This window comes from Peromyscus maniculatus, chromosome 1, assembly GCF_049852395.1.
Source record: "Peromyscus maniculatus bairdii isolate BWxNUB_F1_BW_parent chromosome 1, HU_Pman_BW_mat_3.1, whole genome shotgun sequence".
Taxonomy (NCBI): Eukaryota; Metazoa; Chordata; class Mammalia; order Rodentia; family Cricetidae; genus Peromyscus; species Peromyscus maniculatus.
In genome coordinates, this window is record NC_134852.1 from 95,402,252 (window position 1) to 95,424,895 (window position 22,644).

At 45.8% G+C, this 22,644-nt stretch overlaps 1 protein-coding gene across 1 annotated transcript in view; it reads right to left on the bottom strand.

The window, feature by feature from the left end:
- Positions 1-1,440: 1,440 nt before the first annotated feature.
- Abhd17c (abhydrolase domain containing 17C, depalmitoylase) overlaps positions 1,441-22,644 on the bottom strand; it is a 40,365-nt gene continuing 19,161 nt past the window's right edge. The window contains exons 2-3 of the mRNA XM_006990243.4: positions 6,457-6,636; positions 1,441-2,886 (exon numbers count right to left, since the gene is read on the bottom strand). Of these exons, the coding sequence (XP_006990305.3) occupies positions 2,667-2,886; positions 6,457-6,636 (400 nt within the window). The 3' untranslated portion in view covers positions 1,441-2,666. The remainder of the gene's footprint in view (positions 2,887-6,456; positions 6,637-22,644) is intronic.

Sequence of the window (22,644 nt, forward strand, 5' to 3'; positions counted from 1 at the left end):
GGGGGGGGGGGAATTGAGGTTTCAAAAGCCCACACCAGGCTGTTAACTCCCTCTCTTTGCTTCCTGGTTGTGGATCAGATGTAAGCTCTCAGCCACAGCTACAGTACCATGCCTGCCTGCTGCCCTGCTCCCCACTGTGATGGTATCGGACTCACCCTCTGAAACTGTAAGCCCCCTATTAATGTTTGTTTTTTTAAGTTTCCCTTGGTCATTCTGTCTTCACAGCAATAGAAAAGTAATTGACTTCTTGATTTCAGGGATAACAATCATCAGAACAAAAGTGAGTGTCGTCACAGTATCTTACCCTGGATGTGATTTCTATGCCCATCTTCAGTCCCAAGTCTATGAAGAGATTTTTCATAGACTCTTGATTTCTTTGTTAACTAAGAGAAAGGCAATTTAAGTCTTCCAGAGAGAAGCTTATGTACCCACAGCGAACCCAGTGGGCATCATCAGATTAGGGGTGAAGCCCAGCTCAGGAAGGAGCCTGCAGTCAAGTCTCAGGGGCTCAAGACCCCTGTGGGATGCCATTACTTCATGAGCCTTGCTCAAAAGGATGCTGCCTTTACATCACGTCCCTTGGCTCTGGGAAAGCATAGGTTGCTTTGAATGACTATGAAGCAATAATGAAAGAAGAGGCCTCTCAGTTTCTATCTGCCCTGAGTAGTTTCCTGTTTGTTAATAACAACTGCTGAAATTTAGCTGATGGATTAGTAACTTCACTCCATTGTTTAGTAGGTAAAAACAAGGAGGTAAGAGTATCAAAGATCTAAGCATTCCCAAAAATCAGGATGAGAAATCAAGGTGTTTAGAACTCTAGGTTAGCTTCTCCTCAACAGGCCTCTGGGGTGTTTCTCCCCATCTAGTGCTCTAAATTTCTGGACAAGCATACCCTGGAAGCTTTTAATGCACTTGCAGAGGATCAGCCCTTCGCCCCTCTTCCCAAGGATCCCTCATTACCAGCACTGGTTTAAGACCAGAACACAGGCTGCTCATGCACGCATACACGCATATCCTTTACCTTCCCCAAGAGCTGGAACTAAGGCATGTGCCATGTCAGGTAACTACCATATCCCCTTAGAGGGCTGCTCTAAGAGCTGAAAGCTGGCATCCTTCCTCTGGTGTTCAAAAGGCTGAAAAGACCCTACGGTATCTCCACGACTCACCCTTCCCAGAGAAACAGATACTTTTGTCTTTTGCCAGCTGCGTGGCGAGAAGACTGCTCTCAGTTTTGTGCGTTTATAGCAAGTGCCCACTGCATGTCCCACTTAGGGACCTTCTGTGTTTCCTGCTGCTTTGTGTTTCGGCATCTTACTGAAGGCCTTTTACCAACAGCCGTGTCCCAAGGATCCTCCCCTCTTAAGCTGAGATGAATGGTGCACACAATCTTACTATTTCCTTTGATGGCGAGATGAAGGAAGAAGCACACAAGCCCACGTGTTCTGATCCATGCGTCCTTTATTCCATTACCAACCACCGTGCCACATTCAGGCAACAGCACACAAACTGGCAACCAACGCAATCCAGTTGTACAACGATCTGAGGCTTACAGTACATTTAAGGCTTTTAAATTTGAAAAAAAGAAAACGAACTAAAATAAGACCAAAAGACCCCAAACCCAATTCCCCAACCAATACACGTAGTGTAGCAATTTTAAGCATCTCATTTCTGATGTTCACCTGGCACAACTCCAGTGTCAAAACCCAAATAACTCCTAAACTAAGAAATCAGCTTAGGGTAATTTTAATTACCTAAATTCTTCAAAGCAGAAACTTGGAATTTTTGTCTTGGAAATGTTATAAAAATTTTAATAGCAAAACATAGGAATAAAAACATATTAACAAAATGTATTCAATCATTTACAATACAAACAAGGAATCTGCAGTCTGTTGTTGTGGCCTGACAAAAGAAAACTACCCATTAAGAATCTGTGCACAATGTCATTGCAAATATGTACAGGACTTTAAAAAAGCCGACAAGGAGGACTTTACAGAAGGAAAGTCGGCCAGGCTTTATTAGACCAACCAGACAATCAAAATATTAAAACTCTTGGCTAGTAATAAATTTACACTTAAAAAAACCCCAGTTTTCTGTTGTTTATGAATATTCCAGTTGTATTTATACGGTTACAGCAGATGAAGCTGTTGGTGAGAGTTCCAGTAAATTACTCTTCAATTCACGTGAGTGGGAAAGACTGGCATGTTAACACAAGTTAATGGAGGATTTCTCACAATGTTTTTCCAGTTACACTACCATAGCTTCACAAATGGATCTCACCCACGGCAGGCACCAAGGCTGAGAGTGAGTGCCGCAGGTCAAACACTGGCACATGGGTGAGAGGGTGATCCTGCACCGGGTGGGGAATCAGAGGTGACAGCGAGGGAGACAGACTTGATCACGCTTTAGTCTACGATGCTGGGAAATAGTCCCCACAGTCAGCTCTCGTTCCCACTCCTGCAAGGTCATGCAGCTGAGACTCCAGCTGCTCAGCCTAATGGAAGGTGGAGATTAAGTACAAAAGACAGACTTTGTTAGCTCTTTAAGGAGAACACCCCAAGGGCTGGGCCCTTCTCTGTGGTTATTGGGTATCACTGTTAAATCCAGTCAAAGCATGTGCAAACAAGGATCCTCGCTTCACAGTAATGAGGTAAGGTCGGCTGCCATCTTCAGGAGTTGGGAAGCTCGTGAGATATGAACTGTTTTAGTCGTTCTAGGTACTGTGCGTACAGCTCTATGTCATTGTGCCCAGCCCCCTCAACCCACAAGGGCTCCACAGCACGGGGACAGCGCTCATACATCGCCAGGCCATGGGAGAAATCGATGACCTCATCCTCGGTACCGTGAATGACCAATACGGGAGAGGTGACTTTAGATATCTTGTCAATGCTGCAAGACAGAAAGGGGAGGGGGAGACAAACTCCTTTAGTCACACTCAGAGAAGTGCTGCCCTGATAAGCGGGTCAGCATCACAGCTGGACAGTACAGAGCTGGGTCATGCCCTCACGACTAAGAGTAGTGCCCAGGTACACTATAATGGCTCAGCTTTCTTTTCCCATTGTCTTTCTAGTAATACTTTTTTCTTAACATATATTTTTATTTGGAATCATTAAGGATTTATAGCAAAGGGAGATATCACAGGTTCCCATAACCCCTAACTCATTTTCTATTGGGCTAACAGCAGCCATTACCATGCTATATTTGTCAAAACCAAGAAATCAACTTTGGTACGCACATATTAGCTAACACCCCCGCCTTTATTTGGATCCCACTTGTTTTTCCACAAATGTCTCTTTTCTATTCCAACATCTCATCAAGAATACTGTACTGCACTTACTACTTTTTTAAAAAAGTAGTTTATTAAAAACATCAGACTAGCAAACCAGTACCTAACATTTTTTTAGATATTCATGCTTTAAGAAAACTTTAAAATATGAACAGGCCAGCTCTTGATATATCTGAATGGATATCTCTGCAAAGTAGGACTGGATGTCCCTCTAATTCTCAGAACTCTTCTTTAAGAAGCAAATCCAGGCCGGGCAGAACGCCTTTAATCCCAGCACTTGGGAGGCAGAGGCAGGTAGATCTCTGAGTTCGGGGCCAGCCTGGTCTACAGAGTGAGTTCAGGGCAGTCAGAGTTACACAGTGAGACCATGTCTTGAAAAAATAAAGAAGCAAATCAGGGCTAGAGAGATGGATCAGTGGTTTAGAACACTTGTTGCTCTTGCAGAGGGTCCAGGTTCAATTTCCAGAATCCACACGGTGGCTCACAACCGCCCGTAACTCCAGTTCCAGGGGATCTGATGCCCCTTTCTGGCTTCTTCGGGTACCAGGCACACATGTGGTGCACATACATGAAGACAAAACTTATAAACTAATCTAAAATTTTTTTGAAGAAGCCCATTTCATAACAGCAGAGGCCTAACTTTTTGATAAAAACAGTACTACTTGGCTCCAAAGCTTCACATGATGTTTAGATTTTACTCCTGCTGCCTTCTGTTTATAAAAACCAAATCCACTCTCACAGGGTGAATTCTCAAGGATCTTCAAAAACTGTACTTTAGGCTCTGAAAACACATCCCAGGGAGGGGCTGAAAGGACCATCAGCATTTGTCAGGCTGGGTGCCTGGGTGACTGCTCTGATGGTGTGATGGTCCATTAAGCCATGAATAAACATATCTTTCCATCTGTCCTTTTGCCTAAGACCTTCTTACTGCTGACTCCTTTTTATAGTTGATCCTAGTCAGGCTTGTAAAAAGACACAAATGGGTCTATTTGTGGGAGTCTTTCTGATAAAGTAACAGCTAACATTCATCACAGCTGAACACGTGTGCAGTCCACATGAAATCTCATTTAATCCTTATGAAACAGGACCCATGAGGAATTGCCTTCTGTTTGATCAGGAAGGGAGCTGAAGCTCAGAGAGATTATAAAATAACAGGCACCTGGCCAAGGAGATAATAAAGAGGGTTAACATCAGTTATATATTCCAAGGGTCTTCCAGTGACTGTCACAGTCTTTATGAACAACCCATGAAGCTGCCAACTGCTTGAAGGCACCCCAGAAAGACTGCAAAACCCCAGCAGCCAAAGAGTCTGCGAAGATCAGAGCCTCTGTGGCCATGTGCAGTTTTGCAGAGCATGAATGAATCTTACCTGAAACCTACTCCTCCCCTGGATTTCATTTAAAGTGCCTGCCTTTAAAAGCCTTCAACTACACTCAATTAAAAAAGATATTTACTCATCGGTTATGACAGGCCTGAGACGATGCCCATGCTGCTATTTATGGGAATCTCTAACCGTCTGCAGAGGGCATCTGAAGCTGAAAGCCATTGTCTGATCCTACATGCAAAGGTAGAGAATAACCAACATTGAAGTATGAACAGGACTCATTCGCTTTATCTTTTTAACAATGGAAGGGACTGTGTCTTCCCTTTCAGAAAGAAAACATTCTGCCATTTAGTAGCAAGTGACACTATATTTAAAAAAAATGTTTGCCAATCCAATTAATGATGAAAGCCAGTGCAGCCATTAATGGCTTGAAATACATTCCATCAATAATTTAGGGTGCTGAGTAGGAGCAGTGGCTTCTTTGTCTCTAACCTTATGAAGCCAGTGATGTCACTGTTCCTGGCTGATCTGTAAAGAGAACAGTAACACGATCAACTTTTTAAAGCTGCTGGAAAGGCAAACTGGAGGGACAGGCACACAACACCTGGTGGGATCAGAAAAACAGCATTTGCTGCTGGTTTGTTATTAATTAATAAAGTGCAATTAACTACAATGGAATTAGTTTCAATAGCTGCATGTTAAGGTACAGGCTAATCTCATCATTTTATTTCCAGGGTAACTCCTGGAATTGCTTCCCACAAACATGCAAAATATCCGTCTTTAAACAAACTGCCTCTCATTACCAATTCAGCACAAATAAGGCCACATTTGCAAGGCACATCAACCCTACTTAGCATTCGCAGCCATGCCACAGAAACGCACAGTGTCCCATTCCCAGGAAGCAGGGTTTCAGTGAAGCCTGGTACAAGCTCACAGCTGAGGGCCAGCCAAGGTGCTAACAGAGTTTCTTCCTGTGAAATGAGACAGTGGAACGCAACCTTATGCAGCCAAATGCTGTATTCTCTTCTCAGCAAGAACAGAATGATGACAGTTAATAGGTCAAACAAAGTCTTGAGACCATGCATTACTCCTGCTGACGCTTTTCCTGGAAAGGGTAATACAAGCTGGCTAGCTTCTGCAATGTACTGAGGGGAAAAGCTACGGGAAAAATACTCTAAAAATACTTCTCACATTATCACTTAATTAACAAAAAACAGAACAAATAGCCAAGAAGGAACTTGCATAGAAAGCACTTAGCTCCCAGCTTTTATATTTACAGTCGTTCTCCCTTCCATTAAGGGGAGCCAGAGAACAGCAGGGGTCAGCTAGCAGGAGGGCCCTAGGCTGGCCTCTCCCAGGCAGGGCATGTCTGCAGGGACAGGCTCAAATTCTAAGATTGGGCAAAGAAGGTGGCTTTCTCAACCATCCCCAGGAAAACCCTCCTATTCTTTACACAAAGACTACCTGAGCATGTAACTTTCCCCTCACCTGCACCCTCTGACTGAAAGAAGAGAAATCCATATATGTGCTTCTCTTTATTTCAGGGTCTAGACCAGGGCTAATTGCTTCTTTATACCCTTTATACCTCTCCAGTAATTGAACAGGTCCCTCTGAATAAATCAGCACTGAACTGGAAGTTCCTTCAGGACATGCTGCATGTTACAGCTTAATCAATTAGTCCTGGGCACCGACACACTCAAGGTCCTTATCCCTCATCTGGAGACTGGAGTCTCAGTATGCTACATCTGCCTCACATCCCCAGTGCTGCCCAGTCAATCAATATTAGAAACTGCACAGGTGTGGACTCGGAGCACTGGCTGACTTCTCACTCGTCCAGCTCTAAGCTTACCTGGGGAAAGCATCAAAACAGTATGTTTTCCTGGTGTCCGGAAAAGCGACCCGCAACCCAGACATCAGAGGGGAATGGAGGATGACCGCTGCACACTCATATCGCGAGGCCAGGTCCACAGTGGGGACGGTCCCAATGCTCTGTCCATAGAGGATAATGTTCTCAGGACTCACGCCATACCTGAGGAAAGAGGGGTCACACACCATTAGATGATGTAGGGGGGACGGTAACAATATTTTAAGCCCACAAAAGCTCCCACATACATTAGCTTAAAAAACTGTTATCGTCTAACTTTTGTATTTTAGCTTAACATGAACATGAATTTTATAAAAACAACAGAGGCCTACTTCAGAACTAAATGACTAAGAACCTGCTTTCTGCAGGACTTTGTTCCTAGCTGATCATCTAAACAAACGCATTGTAAGCTTCAGGTAAGGTTTTACTCAGTCTTCACATTTCCTATTATTCCTTTTAAAACTGATAATCACAGTTCTGAAGTAAAAATAAAAACAATATCTGGCAAACTAATATTAAGAACTCTTCCAGTGAAGTTTTAATGGTATGACAGACACTGGCACTTATCACAGAAGAGTTCACTAAGAGATAATTAATTTGAAAGCAATAACATCTTAAGCCTCTTCTCGGGGCTAAATGCTTCCCCGAGTTTCAACTCAGCAGCCGTCTCCTGATCCGCTTCTGTAAAGGTTCCAGTAATGCCCATGTGGAACACTGACTACACTTCCCAGCCTCCCTTGCAGGTGTTAATTCTGTCTCCCCTCCCTCCACGTTGGTGGGAAGGGATGTCAGGTGAAGGTGTGAAAGAAAGCTACATCCTCCCACAAGGGCAGAACAAACGGGCAGAGAGAAGAATGCAGCCCTTACTAGCCTACAAAAGATGGGTGCAGAGAGAGATGACTCGGTGGGTAGATGCTTACTGCAAAGGCTAAGGACTTGCGTTCTTATCCCTAGGACCCACATAACAGAAGGAGGGAACCTATTCCTACACTGCCCTGACTCACATATGCGCAACACACACACCCACACCCCAACAATAAATACATGGAAAACAATTTTTTAAAAAGCTATCAAGAGTATACTAAGAGCACCTAGAAAGGACAAAAAGAAGAACAAACGGGTTGGGGGCCGAGGAAGCACAGACACTTGCTACAAATTGAATACACAGTATTAGTTTTGTTATCACATGAAGATGCACATTAAAGCAGTGAGTATTATTTTATACCCAAGAGACTGAGGAAAATGAGAAAGTAAGACAACTTCTGGGTGACGTGCACTGTTTAATCCTTGCTGCCATCCTGGCTGAGTCTGGAACCCCCTGGGAAGCTCTGCCCATCTCTGCACATGGGCGGGTTCTGTCTGCAGAGGCTCTGGCTGAGGAAGGGGCCATCTCTCTCTGCTCCCTGACCAGACCCAGCGTGCCCAGGCACCTCGTATCCCGCTGCCCTGCCTTTCCCCGACGCACTCAAACCGCAGTCAATGAAAAGCCTGTCCTTCGTCAAGTTGCTTTGGTTACTTGTGTCAGTGATGAGAAAAGCAATACGGATGACAAGACTGAAGAACAGAATGTGTAACCTTATTGAAGGAGTGTAAACTGCTACAAAAAACTTGGGAAAACAATCTGGCAATCTGACATTAGCTGGTAACACTAATGATACCATGTGCAAAGTGTGTAAACCCACCCAAATGAAATGTTATTGCTCACTGTTCACTTGACAACAATATTGTTACTGTTAACTTGATGCAAAACTGAAAAACAAAGATGTGAATCCCGACAAGCCAGGACAGTGGTGGTGACGGGACAGGAAGGTTTCATCCGGGAAGAAGTGTGCCACTGGCACAGGGCGCTGGCAATGGTCTATGTCTTGTTACAGTCTGCATCTTGTTGGTCATTAAGCTCGACATTTGCCAGCTTTTGATCCTCGGAGACTGGAGTTTAGATAGTGGTTAGCAGTCATGTGGGTGCTGGGAACTGCACCCAGGTCCTCTGGAAGAGAAGCAAGTGTTCTGAACCACTGAGCCATCTCTCCAGTCTCTAAAAAAGGAAAAGTTTTAAAGAAACATGAGGCCAACAAATAGTTACTATAGGAAAGCTAACATCAGAATGTTCAACCAAAACAGCCTACAAAAATAGGGCTGTGTTCCTTTAAAACATAAACATAAGGAAAGGGACCTTGACAGCAGAATGGGAAATGGCAATGATGGTGTATTTTCAGGTGATAAAATTCACTGATTTTTTTCTTCCTTCACAGCCCATTGAAAATAGAATCTGTGGCGCTTCTTTGGGGGAGTTCACAAAGAAAGGCTCAGAGCCCATCCTGTCTGAGGACATGGAACTCCAGATGCAGCTCAAGGAAAAGGAACAACTTCATGCTACAGGCCAGCAGAGAGACTCCACAAAAGGACATGAAGGAGCAAGGACATGAAGAACAAACTGAAGAGGATGCTGTACCCAGCACCAGAGTCAGTCACTGGTGGAACTGGGAAGTGTGGAGAGGAGAGGGCCAGAAAACACACAGGAAGCGGACCTAGGCACCTGGAGGTGGCGACCAAGACGAGAGACACAAGTAAGTTCAAAGGTTAGGCCACGTGCCATCTGCCGAGGAGTTATCTGGCACCACCAGTTTGAGAACAAGAAGGAAGAAAATGTCTAATAAACCAAGAAATTATGAAAAGTAACTGGCAACAGCTCGTGTAAGTTCACAGGAACTCAAAAGAGCCAACACAGGCCAGTTCTGCCTAGGGCAACCTCAGGGAGCTGCTGTACGGGGACCTGGGGGCTCCAAGCAGCAAAGCGAGTGTTCACTGTCGCGAAGATTCCCGCCATCTGGAGGGACCCATCTGGAGGGACCCATCTGGAGGGACCCATCTGGAGGGACCGGTGACTGACACCTCTCCTGCAGTGGGGAGGGTCCTGAGTCAGCACTCGCTGTGGATAGCACAACCCTGGGAAAATGTTCTCCTGGGACTGGTTCACACTAGCCACATTTCTTCTTCCCTCGGGGTTCCTTCTGCTTCCTTGCTCATGCCTGTTTCCTCTCAGGCATCCCACAGCCTCAGTTCTCAGTCTTTTCTAGAATCTTCATAATTATTTCCATGTAGAACTTTCCAATGTCAGCTTCCATCCGCAGCAGATGTGTTACAGATGTGCAGCAGCCATTGCTGAATGGATGAATAGACAGCCTGACTTCAGCCCCTCCTTGTGTCGCCACTTTCTTCTCAGTGTTCAGCACTTCACACTCAGCACCTCCCCAGCACCTCTTCACACTGTTTTCCCATTTTCTATTTCTCTCCGGTCCCATTGCTTTCACCCATGGGCTGGGAACCTGGGGAATTCCCCTGCACACTCTCTTCGTCACTAAACCTGACCATTCCCATCTGTGAGATGTTTTCCAGACTGATGGCTTTCGTGGCACAGGCTGCTGCTCTCTGCTGGTGGATACACCTGGTGGCATCCTGTGTGCAACTGACAGGGGCTGCCTGTTGAGTCAAGTGTAGGCAGGTGTGCTTTCAGGGTGATGAGCACCCCATTTCAAGAATCTGGGGTCAGTTCCCAGAGGTCATTCTGGAGATCTTACTGGCACTGCCTCTACATCTTTCCCCAGGGGCTTAGACTGCACAGGGGTCCTTCAATGCTGACTTCTAATCTGCCCCATTCTCTCAATCATCCCATGACTATGGGAAGCTGGTGTCCTAGTTTCTGGATCCCAGCCAGGTTCAAGTCCCCTGCCTCACTGACTCATGTTAATGACACACAGGTCTGACAGCCTGCCAGGACTCTGCCCTCTGTTCAGGGCAGAACTTGGATATCACAGACCCGAAAAAGCCCATGTCTAACCTGCCCTTCTCTCAGACCTGCCTTGCTTCCAGTTCTATCTACATGAACTTCCACGTCCTCATTCCAGCTCATCTCTCATTCTCACCACATAACGTACCTGTCTGGAAACAGAGCAAATCACCTTTTATCATGTTATTTTCTAATCAAACCCTTCAGTAAGTCCCTACATCCAAGCCTACATACCCAAAGGAACCACTGCCTGCCCCAGATATAACCATTCCAGCCTTTACTCTCCCAGTACCCCTTCTGCCAGGGAAAGCTTAATTTCTTGCTGATCACAAACACCCTATGTGCAAGTCCTCGATGCCCTTCATCACCGCCAACCACCGGACCCTACAGACTCCTCCCAGTCCTACCTCCTTCCACACTTTCCTGATGCCTCTAGTCCACCCGCACCATTGTTCTGCCTGAGCTGTTCATTCACGTTCACTGGAGTGAGGTGAGGGGTATATGATGAGCCACTCGGCTGCATGCCAGCCCTGCACTGCTTATGGGGTGTAAGCCCACAACCTTAGGCATACCCTTTAGGAAAGTTAGGGACATCCATGTCCAGGGATCAGTTGGAGGCATTTTCAGCTTTGAACTAAATGTGATTCCAGCCAAAGGCTACTTGTGTAAGATACAGAAACAGACAGACAGACAGACAGACAGACAGACAGACAGACACACACACACACACACATACACACACACAAATAAATGGGGTACTACCCACCTTTTCTTTTTTTTTCCTGTTTGCTTCAGATAAGAGTTTCTCTGGCCCAGAGCTTGCCCAGTAGGCTAAGCCAGGCTGGCTAATAAGCACCAAGAATCTACCAGTCTCTGCCTGCTTAGCGCAGGGATTATATGTGTGTACCAACATGCCTGTTTTTTCTACAAAGGTTCCACAAGACCAAATTCAGATCCACAAACAGAGCCATCTCTCCAGCCCCAAAGGCTGTTAAAAAAAAAAAAAAAACCCTTAAACTAAATTCTATACATACTTAATATTCCTATGATATGAAACTCACTGAAGTCTGACATCTTGGAGATGTTGGACAGGAGCAGAATCTCCCATTTGCAGGAGAGTGAAAATAGAAGTCGCATTAGTACCCTAAACTTTGGTCTTCCGGGTATGACCTAAGGTTTTCTTGAAACAATGCTCAACGTCTCCGAGTCAGTGTATGAGGAAGCCATGGACCTGGTACAGTTCTCCGGAATCAATAGCGTAGTGTGCAGACATATCCTTGCACATCTCCACATTTTGCTCTCAGCCTCTCCAAATGCCCACCATGGTTGTGTAACCCAAGCTACATGAAGTCCAGGAGTGGCCTGGAGCCAGAGGCACCATGACCCTCTCAGCATCGACAGGTGTTGGACAGGAAGATCCACCCTGGAGGCTGAGAGTACCAGGAATGAATAAGGGAGCCCTGTCCCATGAGAATAATCACCTATTACATTAAAGTCGTTTGTTTTTGTTTCAATGTAAGGCTTTCTTCTCTCTACAGTAAGCACAAGCCCAGCCTCCGTGAGACACCCTGCATCCTGTGTGAGTTAATGGGCCTTGACTTTGTCCTTTGTCAAAAGCTTCCTCATTTATCTTCAGAAGTGTGCTTGGCACAGTTCCGCCGACTTTGAAGTCAACATTTTAAATATTTCAGAGCTAGAATTCCTAGGGGAAATTTCTTCAGTTGTAGGATGAAGACAAATACACAAGGTAGTGGGAATGTTAATTGAAGGATGGGGGTCTGAGAATAAGGAGAAACCCTTATCTACTGTGGGTTAAAACTGCAGAGAACACAGCAGACAGCCAGGCTGGAGCGGGAAGCAGGTGCATAAACAGCCACAGCAAGACAGGGTCCATTGCCTCCAGGCAAAGTTACGGTGAGCTGACTGGAGGCTTTCTGGGCACAGACAACTTAATCAACATGAACTTCACATTTTAAGTATGAGGAAGAGGAGAGAAAACATCTATCACATAAAACATGTTGATCTCCCCCTTTTCAAGGTACACCTTGGTATGTCTGAAGAGGTCTTGCGATTGACTAAACAAAGCCTCATGCACTGGCTTCCCTGGGTGTTTATTCTAGTGGTGAACAAGAAACATTCAAAGAATCTGCTGCATGGCGCTGCTTGAGAAAGTAAAACATTTACAGGTTATTGGCATGGGCTATATTTCTTTTATTTCTAATTTTCAGTTGACTTAGTTGAAAAGGACATTTACTTTTTGTAAACTGTCCCCTCTCAAAGCTTTACAAATGTGAACACAATCATTGTTCCATCCACACCGGTCATAAAATCCAACAGGCCAATAAACAGTGAAAAGTAGCCTTGTTGGCTCCAAGCCACGGTGTGTGTGTGTGGGGGGGGGGGGAATATGTGCTCCTGAACCACGTGTCTTTGAAGGAATAAAAAGTAAACAGATTAAACTGAGAACAGGCAGAGAAACAGGTACAGATGACGGCAACACCAACAATACAGCCAGTAGGTTCAGTCCGAGCTGAGAGGAGGATGGGTATGGGGAGTTGGGTGAAGGTCTGGGAAGCAGGCAAAGTTAGAAGCCAGTCAGAGGAGGCCGAGCTCCAGAGAGGAACCTGGGGGCCAGAGGGGTGCTGCTAAAAATTAGTAGAGATGCAGCATGGAAAGACTTGAGGGTCAGGCACAAGATCTCCAGAATATAGAGCCTGGTAACAAAGTGTGGTCTGCGGAAGGCCGTGGGTAGAAGACAACTGTTTACATCAACGCGTACACGACACGAAGGCTCAGGGAAGGGAGGAGCGAGTCAAACACCACTAGAGAAGGGGAAGGGCTGACAAAACTGGCTAAAGTGAGGAGTCACAAGGAGGTCGGCTAGAGCTCGTCAGAATTTTGTTTCGCTAGGAAGTTCAGTTTGGGACTGTACTGAGTTTCAAAAAACTCAAAGTCAACCTGCTGTAACACATCATCTTCTAAGCCAACTGCTCCAATCTCCACGAGCTAACTGTGGCCACTGGGTACAAACTTCCCAGGGTGGCTGCTTCAGGCCACCTATGCCCCTGTCTGTAGCCCTGCACCCACTGCTCTGGAAACAAGCCTGCTAAACTCATTGGTCCTCAGAGGGAACTTTGGCAGACTTGTAGCCTGTTTTGTCACTGGGACCTCAGGAGAAAGGGCAGACATTATTTAGCCCCATCCTCCACCCAAGGAATGTGAGCAACACAACCTGTCAGGATTAACCATAAGGAGAAATCCTCTCAAATCTGTCTGATGTGTATGCTAGAAAGACCATCCATGAGTACAAAGCTTTTATCTTCTGCTACAATTCAGAAGATGGCTGGCTGATAGAGGCAGCCTGGGGCATGTCTGTGTATGTGAACACGTCTGTGTATGTGGATACCAACTCAGCTCACCCTGGGTATCAAAGGATGTCTCCAGAACCCCTGTGGGATGTTCAAGCCTCTTAGGCAAAACAGTGTAGTACTTGCATATAAAAGCATGCATACCTTGACACTTTAAATCATCTCTATACGGTTTATAATACTTAACACTATTGTTTATGGTGTAATGACAAGAAAACGAGCCTACATGTTCAACACAGGGACAGGCATAGTCATAGCAGGCCTAATTACAGCCCACAGTGTTCAATGGGGGCTGGAGAAACTGGCATGAGAGGCAGGAGGCCACATGCATGCATACATATTACTCTGTTCATATGGATTTGGCATGATACTCAACAAAGAGCAAATTCAAGTTTTGCTTTGGGAAATGTTCTAAAATCTACGCTTCCACCTCCCAGATATTCCCAGTTTGTAGTTGGTGGAATCCATGAATGTAGAACCCATGGGTAAGGAATGCTTAGTTAAATATCTTGCTAATGGCAGAGACTGGGAAGGATCAAGTGCCCAGATCCCATTTGCAACGATAAAATGAAATGCACAGGACACAAAAGCCTCTAAAACTATACAACTTCCAGGAAGGCTTGCAGTGGTGGTGTGCGATGCTGATTAACTCAGCCTTTCTTTGTGTTTATCTAAACACCCGTGAGGCCGTGCACCTTCCTTTCACAAAGCACTATCCACCTGTTTACAAGGAGTCTTTCTAGCCTAGATGTTTGCAATTTCCTACTAAACAGAGATTAAGGGAGAGGTTCTCTGACAAGTCAATTTTTTCTGACATTCAAAACTGTTCCCTACTCCAACTCTCTGTCAAAGCAAAAATAAATAAAGCCTGACATGACTTAATTTTAATATTTTAAAAACCATCTTTCAGAGGAAAACTAGAGTTCTAAAGAATATAGAATTAACTGTCTCTGGATCTGTTACAATTAAAATAGAATCACTTGAATTCATCTAAATATAATCGAGCATGAAATTACCCCGATGATAATCAGACTCTTGGCATTCTGTAATTATCTGACATGCTGGAAAAGCCAGAAAATTCTGCCTCCCCTCCCCCACACAGCTGCAGATACCTCCTAGCAGGTGAGAGCACAGCTGCCCTTGGTCCTCTGGAATCCAGAACTGCTTTATGCAAAATCCCAGCCTGGGCACTCAACAAGATACCAGTGGCAAGTGTTACCTCTGTCCAGTTAACACAGTTAAACACAAACCCCACCTCTAAGAGACCCCAACGAAAGCTAAGGCACAGACATCAGGAAAGCTCTCCCATGGGAAGAGAGAGTTAAAACCCAACTTCATGGCCCCTTGACTGCCAAGGCAGAAAGTTACTTTTTAGAACTATTACATCCGGAAGTACCTGACCTCACTCTAAGCACATTCTCAGAGGAGCTGTGGGAGACCCGCAATGTTGGAAGCTTTCCTGCGTGACAAGACGGGGACACTACAGGTCACATCAGCTCTTGTAACAAAAAGGTTTCCACTAGGAAGTTCTCAAATGATGACAGAGGAGACAGGACACCTAAGACCTACTCTCTTTGAGGAGTACCACATCTGGGATGTTCAGTGAGATCTGGACCCCTGTAGGGTAACAGAGAAACTTTTCAGGGTAAAACACGGGGTATCTGCACTCTTGTCTGAATTATGTCATGGACTGAGGCAGGACATCTTTGTCACCAGACTCCTTGGCAATGACTACAGAGAGGAAAGCCAAATAAGGGGACATGTGACCCTGGTTCTTAATGCCACAGCCTGAGGCCCCATCCCAGTCTTGTACTTTGACCAGGACGGTTCCTGATGAAGCTAGGTGAACGATGTTCTCTGGTAAGCAGTGAGACACACATGGTCATGACTGGTGGTAATGTGCAGAGCAGGGCAGGGGGAAACCCAGGATTGGGAATCAGTGCTCCCAGGTCTGCATCCTAGCTTGCCACTGCCCTACAACAGGAGAAGTACACCATCCTGCTTCTCTGTCCTCCTGGACTGCAGTGAGGAGTGAATGAAGCGAGAAGAGAACCCGGGGCACAGGCCAGCCCCAGGTCTCAGACTCACTTCCACACACCCAGCAGTGAACCTCGCTCAAGCTCTCTCCTTCACAGTCCTGTCTCCCTCCCCGGGGCCTTCGTCGCTGGTGTCTCAGGCCTTACTTAGCTAGGATTTCCTGTGGCCCCAGCTACCAAAGAACACTAACTACACAGGCTGAGGCCAGCATACTGGCTCCCTTGCCCTGCTGTCACGCTCTGCTCTGGACTCATCCTGACTATGCTCCAGACATCTGCAACGTGACTCCGGGCAGACCTAGCAGCTGGCCCTTCCTCAGTGGCATTTTCAGCTCCATTCTTCTGGGCCACATTCTCAAAGTGTGCCTTGTGGTTTTCTCCTTGTGTCCTCCACTCTTCCTTTTGCTTCCAGAGCCTTCCGCCACCCTCTTTCTTAAAAAACCCAAAAAATTCATATCATTAATTATGGAAATAAATCAAACCACAGGACAGCTTGGCAAGGTCCTTAGAGACTGTAGATGGATGACTGCATTTTACAGATAAGGAAACACTAGTTCTGAACAAGGTTACTGAGTTAATAGAGTGCGATTACCAAGACAGCTGTCTAAGGGAATCAGAGGCGGAACAGGGACCAAGCAAGGGAAGAGCCGCAGATCCTGTGACCATAACCTCCCTGGCAGGTGTAATACCCGAGTTGGTATCACCACAGCTTTGAGGTCAACAACTGCTTGTATTCCATCTCTACCATGTCAGGGGCATGCTTTCCAACGCTGCACTGGATTCTAGTTCCCACTGTGTGCCAGGGTCTTCCCTGCCAGAGGTGGTGGGTGAATACTCACTGCTGTTCATTAGCACATGCACGTTCATGACTCCAAGATGCAGCAGTCTGTACCCAGGGCACCCTGCTGGATCCCTATCGATAGAAAGGCTCCTAGTGATGAACAAGGGTAATGGCTACACAATGTCAAGGTGCTCAGTGCCACGGGACCATCTACTTAAAAGTGGTTATACCTGGAACCAAGTATGGTGGTGCACACCTATAATCCCAGCATTAGAGAGGATCGAGCTCATAAAGTTTAATGGCAGCCTGGCAAGTTTCAGGTCAACCAGGATATACCAAGACTCTAACAAAATCAATTTTTTTGTTATTGTTATTTTGTTGTTATTGCTGTCTTCCCAATTTAGGGTTGCTCCGTGTAGCCCTGGCTGTCCTGCAACTCTGTCGACCAGGTTGGCCTTGAACTCAAGAGATGCACCTGCCTCTGCCTCCAGAGTGCTGGTATTAAAGGCACATGCCACTACACCTCACCTCAAAAAAAAATTTTTTTTAGGTGATAAATAAAAAGTTGTAAGGGCTGAGCATAGTAATACACACCTGTAATCCTAGCATTTAGTAAGTAGAGGCAGAAGGATTGCTCTGAGTTCAAGGCCAGCCTGGTTTACATAGTTAAGACTCTGTAAACTTTGGTGATACCAAAGCTGAGATCCTAAGTACTGCTGTGTAGACATCACTTTACTCTCTTTGCCATGAAGGGCATCCATAGCCTCTTCTCCTTGAGAAGGTCTAAGTCTGCTGTGCCTCTTCTTGGGGAGGGAAGGATCCCCGGGGACCCCTAAGGCAGCTATTCACTAATGGGGTGCACTGTGGAGAAGCACGTCTTTCAAAGGTGTATTTCCGTTGAATGGAACAGTAGCGGAACTCCAACTTCTCCACTTGACCACTCAAGGGCGGCTGTTCCAGGGCTGCTTTCTAAGGTTCACCCCGACCCGGTCAAGGCCTCCGGGATTAGCTGTACCAGAGTCTCGACAGCCTGCAAACAGCACTGGAGACTCTGTGACTCTGAGGCCCAACCCACAGAACTTCCCATTTCCTCTTTCTAGGTGGCCTCAAACAAAGCCCTGAAGTGACTTCAATGTTCTGTTTTAATTAAAATACGACGTAGGATACAAACCTAGTGAGGCAGGTCCTGCATCCTTATTTATCGTAAACAGGAAGGTTTTCCCAGCCACTGAGAACACTGAGTACCACGATCAATAATTCAAAATACCCAGCTAACCACATTCCATTCCACACACTCCACCATAACCAGTTACAATGTCTTATAATGCAGTCCTTGGGAGTAAATGCAAACCAGAGGCGTGGCGGGCTCGGGGTGGCTGTGGCAGGCAAGACAAGCACGCAGGGCTGAGTGCTCTGAAGACATCCATGACCTTTCTGTGGTTGCTGCTGTTTGTTTGTTTGTTTTTCAAGATAAGGAAGGTCTCACTATGTAGCCCTGAAGCTTACTATGTAGACCAGGCTGGCCTCGGGCTCAGAGACCCACCTGCCTTTACCTTCCTAGTGCCGGGAGTAAGGCTGTCACCACTACACTGGCTATGTCCACAAGCTTTTAGGCAGCAAGTCCACACCTGTGTCTTTCTTACAATGTTCTGCCTTGGTAATCAGGGCTCTCCTTCGGCAGGACATAAAATGTAACATATCTCCTGTTTTCAGTTACTTCAGAAATGGTGATGCCTTCTACAAGCTACATGCTAACAATGCCTTGGACAGCTCCAGATGCAGCCCTGCTTCCTACTCTGAAATGAAACTGTTCTGTAACTGTAAAACCTTCACACTGTAACATCTGGATGCATTTATCATCCACACGCAGGTGCCTGGTAGAGGGGCCCTCTTCACCCTGAGAGCCAGCAGGAACTGAAGAGGACAGCACACACAGGCTGGCAGAAGTGGGATCCATGGATTATAAGAACAAGGGACAGTCAGCCTAGTACCCTGGACTGAGCGGTAAACAAAGGCAGGGAGATGAAGGCAGTGTGGTAGAATCAGACATAGACAGAGCTGCTGGTCATTCCCTCTATTTTGAGCAGAGAATTTATTATCTCGGAATACATGCATCTGCTCTCAGGGACTCAAGAGCTTCCCCTGCTGGGTTCTTCTTCCTAAATCCACCTAACTTCAAACCCTGGTGAAATCCCCTCCAAGATGCCTCTGGGGCACTTCAACACATCAAACTTTTAAGTCCATCCTCAGCCCAGGAATGTCCTCCCATCATTATTTCTAAGACACTGCTCCCTTTTGCTAATTTTGTCCGTGTTTGAGCTCCCCTCAAAGCAAAGCATTAAAAAAGTCAGATGCGATCTTATAAGTAGTAAAAAGTGGGAATGTGTGTGACATCAGAGAAATCAAAATGATATAAAAATCTACAAAGCAAGAACAAATGCTTTCCACAATACCTACTTATATGCATGTTTATCCTGAAATAAGCATATTTTCTACAATGTATTAAAATTCCTAAGACTGAAAAAAATAGGAAACATATGGCTAAAGAATTTAAGAAAATATGAAGATTTTTATTGAGATTTCACATCTGCTGTACTCCAGCACAAACCAAAATACATGAATGGATGGCAAATGCCTGAGCTGAGCACCCCTCTCCCCCAGACCTCTTAGGAACCCAAGAAAAAGGCAGCTCTGACCCTCTATGAGAACTGTGACATGGCTTTTGGGGACTGCCCTAGAGGTTGTTGGACTAACGAGCTGATAAGTGTCATCTGCACTCAGTACCAGAACACCCAACTTCTAAGTATGGCCAATCTGTCTCCCAGGACTGACACTCAGGGGCCTCAACCCAGACTGGATGTACTTGGCAAATCTGTGCTTTTAGATAATCCCTTTGGTCAGCTAGGTGATAAAGTTTTATCTTCTAAAACAGCTTCAGTTCTCTTCGCACCTTGGAAGGCCCTGGAACTTGCTTACCAGGTTGCACTGACTTGGATGTACCAAGTGAGGTCGAGGACTCCGCACTCACAAGTCACCACTCCTAAATAATGCCCTATTCGTGGACCTCATGTGGAAGGTCAGCACTAAGGTGAGTTAGGCTGATCTGTCCAGTGACAGGAATGAATCAGGCCTAGACCTTGCCCACTCCTGCTCCTTCTCTGCTAGAACTTGTCACTGCCGCCCTACAGGCTCAATCTTACTAGGTGCAAGCAACCTCAGTGTTACTACTACCTGTGGCTCAGGCCTGATATGAACAAGAGTCTGGTTCTGCGAGAATCTCTGCACACCGTGGGCCACTTGTATCTGTATGTAAGGAAGCCATGTACTCATGGCAGGCAATTCTGTTAGAGCAGTGGCTTGATCTTGTCATTTGCAAATGCCTAGCACACAGCAGAACCCATTCTATACACCCTGTCTCCGATCCTAGCAACAATCTGGCATTGCCAGCTCCATGACACAGACCAGGACACTCAGCTCCCTCCAGTCGGGTAAACTGAGTCCAAGTCTGGTGCCTGCCTCCGTGTCTCCACAGAAGACCAGTAAAGGCTGTGGTGAGGGCCAGTGAGAGCAGCCTTGCTACACAGTAATATGAAGTCAGGAACGCAAGCCTCCCCAAGTACATAAGGAAGTCCTTGGGCCTTTCCCATAATGCTACACTCATGATTCTAAGGATGAAATACAAATCTTAGGAGGAGGCCCCCAGAATCACAGCAATGTAGTCAGAGCATGGCCCGTGAGAGCAGCATGGCCACTGGTGCCGAGGAGCACGCATACTCGGTGACAGCTTTAAGCAGCCACTTTCCCTCTCTCTCGCCTAGCATTCCCAGTTACTTCAAAGAAACTTTATTTTCACAGTCTGGCCATGTTCCAGTTTTAAAAGAATGCAATGCTATGACAATGATGGTTAGCTGAAGGATCAAGAGAGCCTCCAAAAAATGTGGACTATTCACAGCCCCAGCACAGAAGGCTGGCAGGGCCCAAAGAATGTGCTTTATCACATGTGCAGTGGAGCTCTGAATGCCACCTGCCAAACAGCCACATAGTTGGGATTTCTCACCTTCAGTTTCTCAAGTAGCCAGATAACTTCACATACCCTCCCTGAGCTAGAGGCCCCAGTCTCTGTATAAATGCCCTGCACATCGGGCCATGACACTCAGTGATTCAGAGTTCTGTCATGGAAGGAAGGGGGTCACAGCTCTTAAGAACTAATCATGCCCACTACAGTGTTTACAAGTGAACTAATGGATTTTCTCTCTGCACTTTCAGCTTAACATTTCTCTCTTCCTCTGCAAGACTGGAACAGGGCTACCTGTGACCTCAGACTGAACTTACTTCAACTCCTAGCACCAGACAACTATGAGAATACTGGAGCAGACTATCAGAAGGAAACCACTTAGACATGTGCAGTCTATAAATGTTCTGAAAGGGACTGAACTCAAGAATCACAGTAAATGACATGGGAGCGATCCTTTCTCACTGCACTGTGAATGACCAGCACAAGAATAAAGAAGTGGTTAACCCAGAACAGGAGAAATCCTTGGCATTTTAGAAAAATGTAGCATTCTGAACAATCCTGAATCAAAGAGAAATCACAATGATAGCTAACATACAAAACATTGGGAGCGCCAGCTGCTGAAGCAATGGCACTTCCTAGCCATCATCCCGACCATCCACATAACCAAAGTCACAGCAACACTGAACTACAATATGAAGCTCAGTGCACAAAAGACTTGGGGATGGTGACATGTGCCAAATTTGTGGAGCAGGATTCCCAGCCACACCTGCCTATAGCAGCCCAGCATCCTCAGGACATCAGAGAACAAGTTAGGTCATCTCTACTACAAAGGCCTGCAATAGCTTAGAATGGAAGAGAAAACATTCTGAATTATTTGGGACAAGTCTGGATGAGTACAGTGGCACTCGTGTTTATATGGCTGCCAGTCTGGAACCTAACACCCATCACTCTAGTTTTCTTTCTGCTGCTGTGATAAAACACTGTAAGCAAAAGCAGCTTGTGGAGGAAGGGGTTTGTTTGGCTTATACTTCCAGGTTACAGTCCATCACTGAGTGGAGCAAGGGCAGTAACTCAAGGCAGAAGCCATGAAGGAAAATCTTGCTGGCTCACTCTCCATATACAGCCCAGTATTACCTGCCTCAAATGGGCTGGGACTTCCTACATTTTAACTACCAAGAAGTCCCCCAAAGGCAGACTCACAGACCAACCTGACAATTGAGACTTTTGTACCCCTCTGGTGATTCTAGGCTGTGTCAAATTGTCAGTTAATTCAACCTTGAACACTCACAGACACTAGCATCTCTGAATAAAATGTTCACCCATGCTACCATGCCTCTCCCTGTGATTCCTGGACAAGTTGACTGGTTATTCTGCAAGGTTCCAGAGCAGAAGAACATAAAAATGGGGATTATATAATTGATGTGGAGAGAAAATACCATTGGGTACATGCTGCTGGTGGTACCTGTCATAATCAAAACTCTGTTCTCATCTAGTAGAACTCACCATAGACAAGGATCCCAAGAAAAAACTGGGCCAGGAAAACTCTACCTTCAAGAAAAGTAGGCATAAGAAGGCTGAGGAAGAAGAGGGGAAAGATGGGGAAGACAAGGGAGCACTACATGGCACTTTCGTGTAGAAACACCATCAACCCAACAAACATGACAGCTTCATCCAACAAACTTAGGGTCATCACAGAAGCACTTCTGAACCTCCTGTATGGCTCCATCTTGTTTCCTCCAGTCACCTTTTCCCCCTCTTACTGTCATCCATCCCCATTTATAACAGACCTCCCACTAGACAAGATATTAAGTCAGCAATCAATCAAAAACTACACAGTAGAATACCCAGTTTCCTAATGAAGATTCAGAGTCATTAATAAATGATTACACCATTCATTTTCTGCTTAGGATGGAAAGGAAGCACGTAAAGACATTTTAGACCTGTTTTTATCACAAATTGCTCTTAAGTTTTGAAGTTTAAAAGGGCACACACCAGCTCTGAAGATCTGTAAGCTACAGCCAGACTGCAGCTCCTCAGACAAAGATCTGGCTACCTCTTCCCGCTAAGTGTCTGCCCCCAGCACAGTGCTCTGGATCCCTCAAGTAAACAAACCCTTGAGAGCCCTAGACTTTGGAACTCTACCCTCAGTTCAGCAGAAAGTCCAGTTTACTTAAATGCCTATCTGG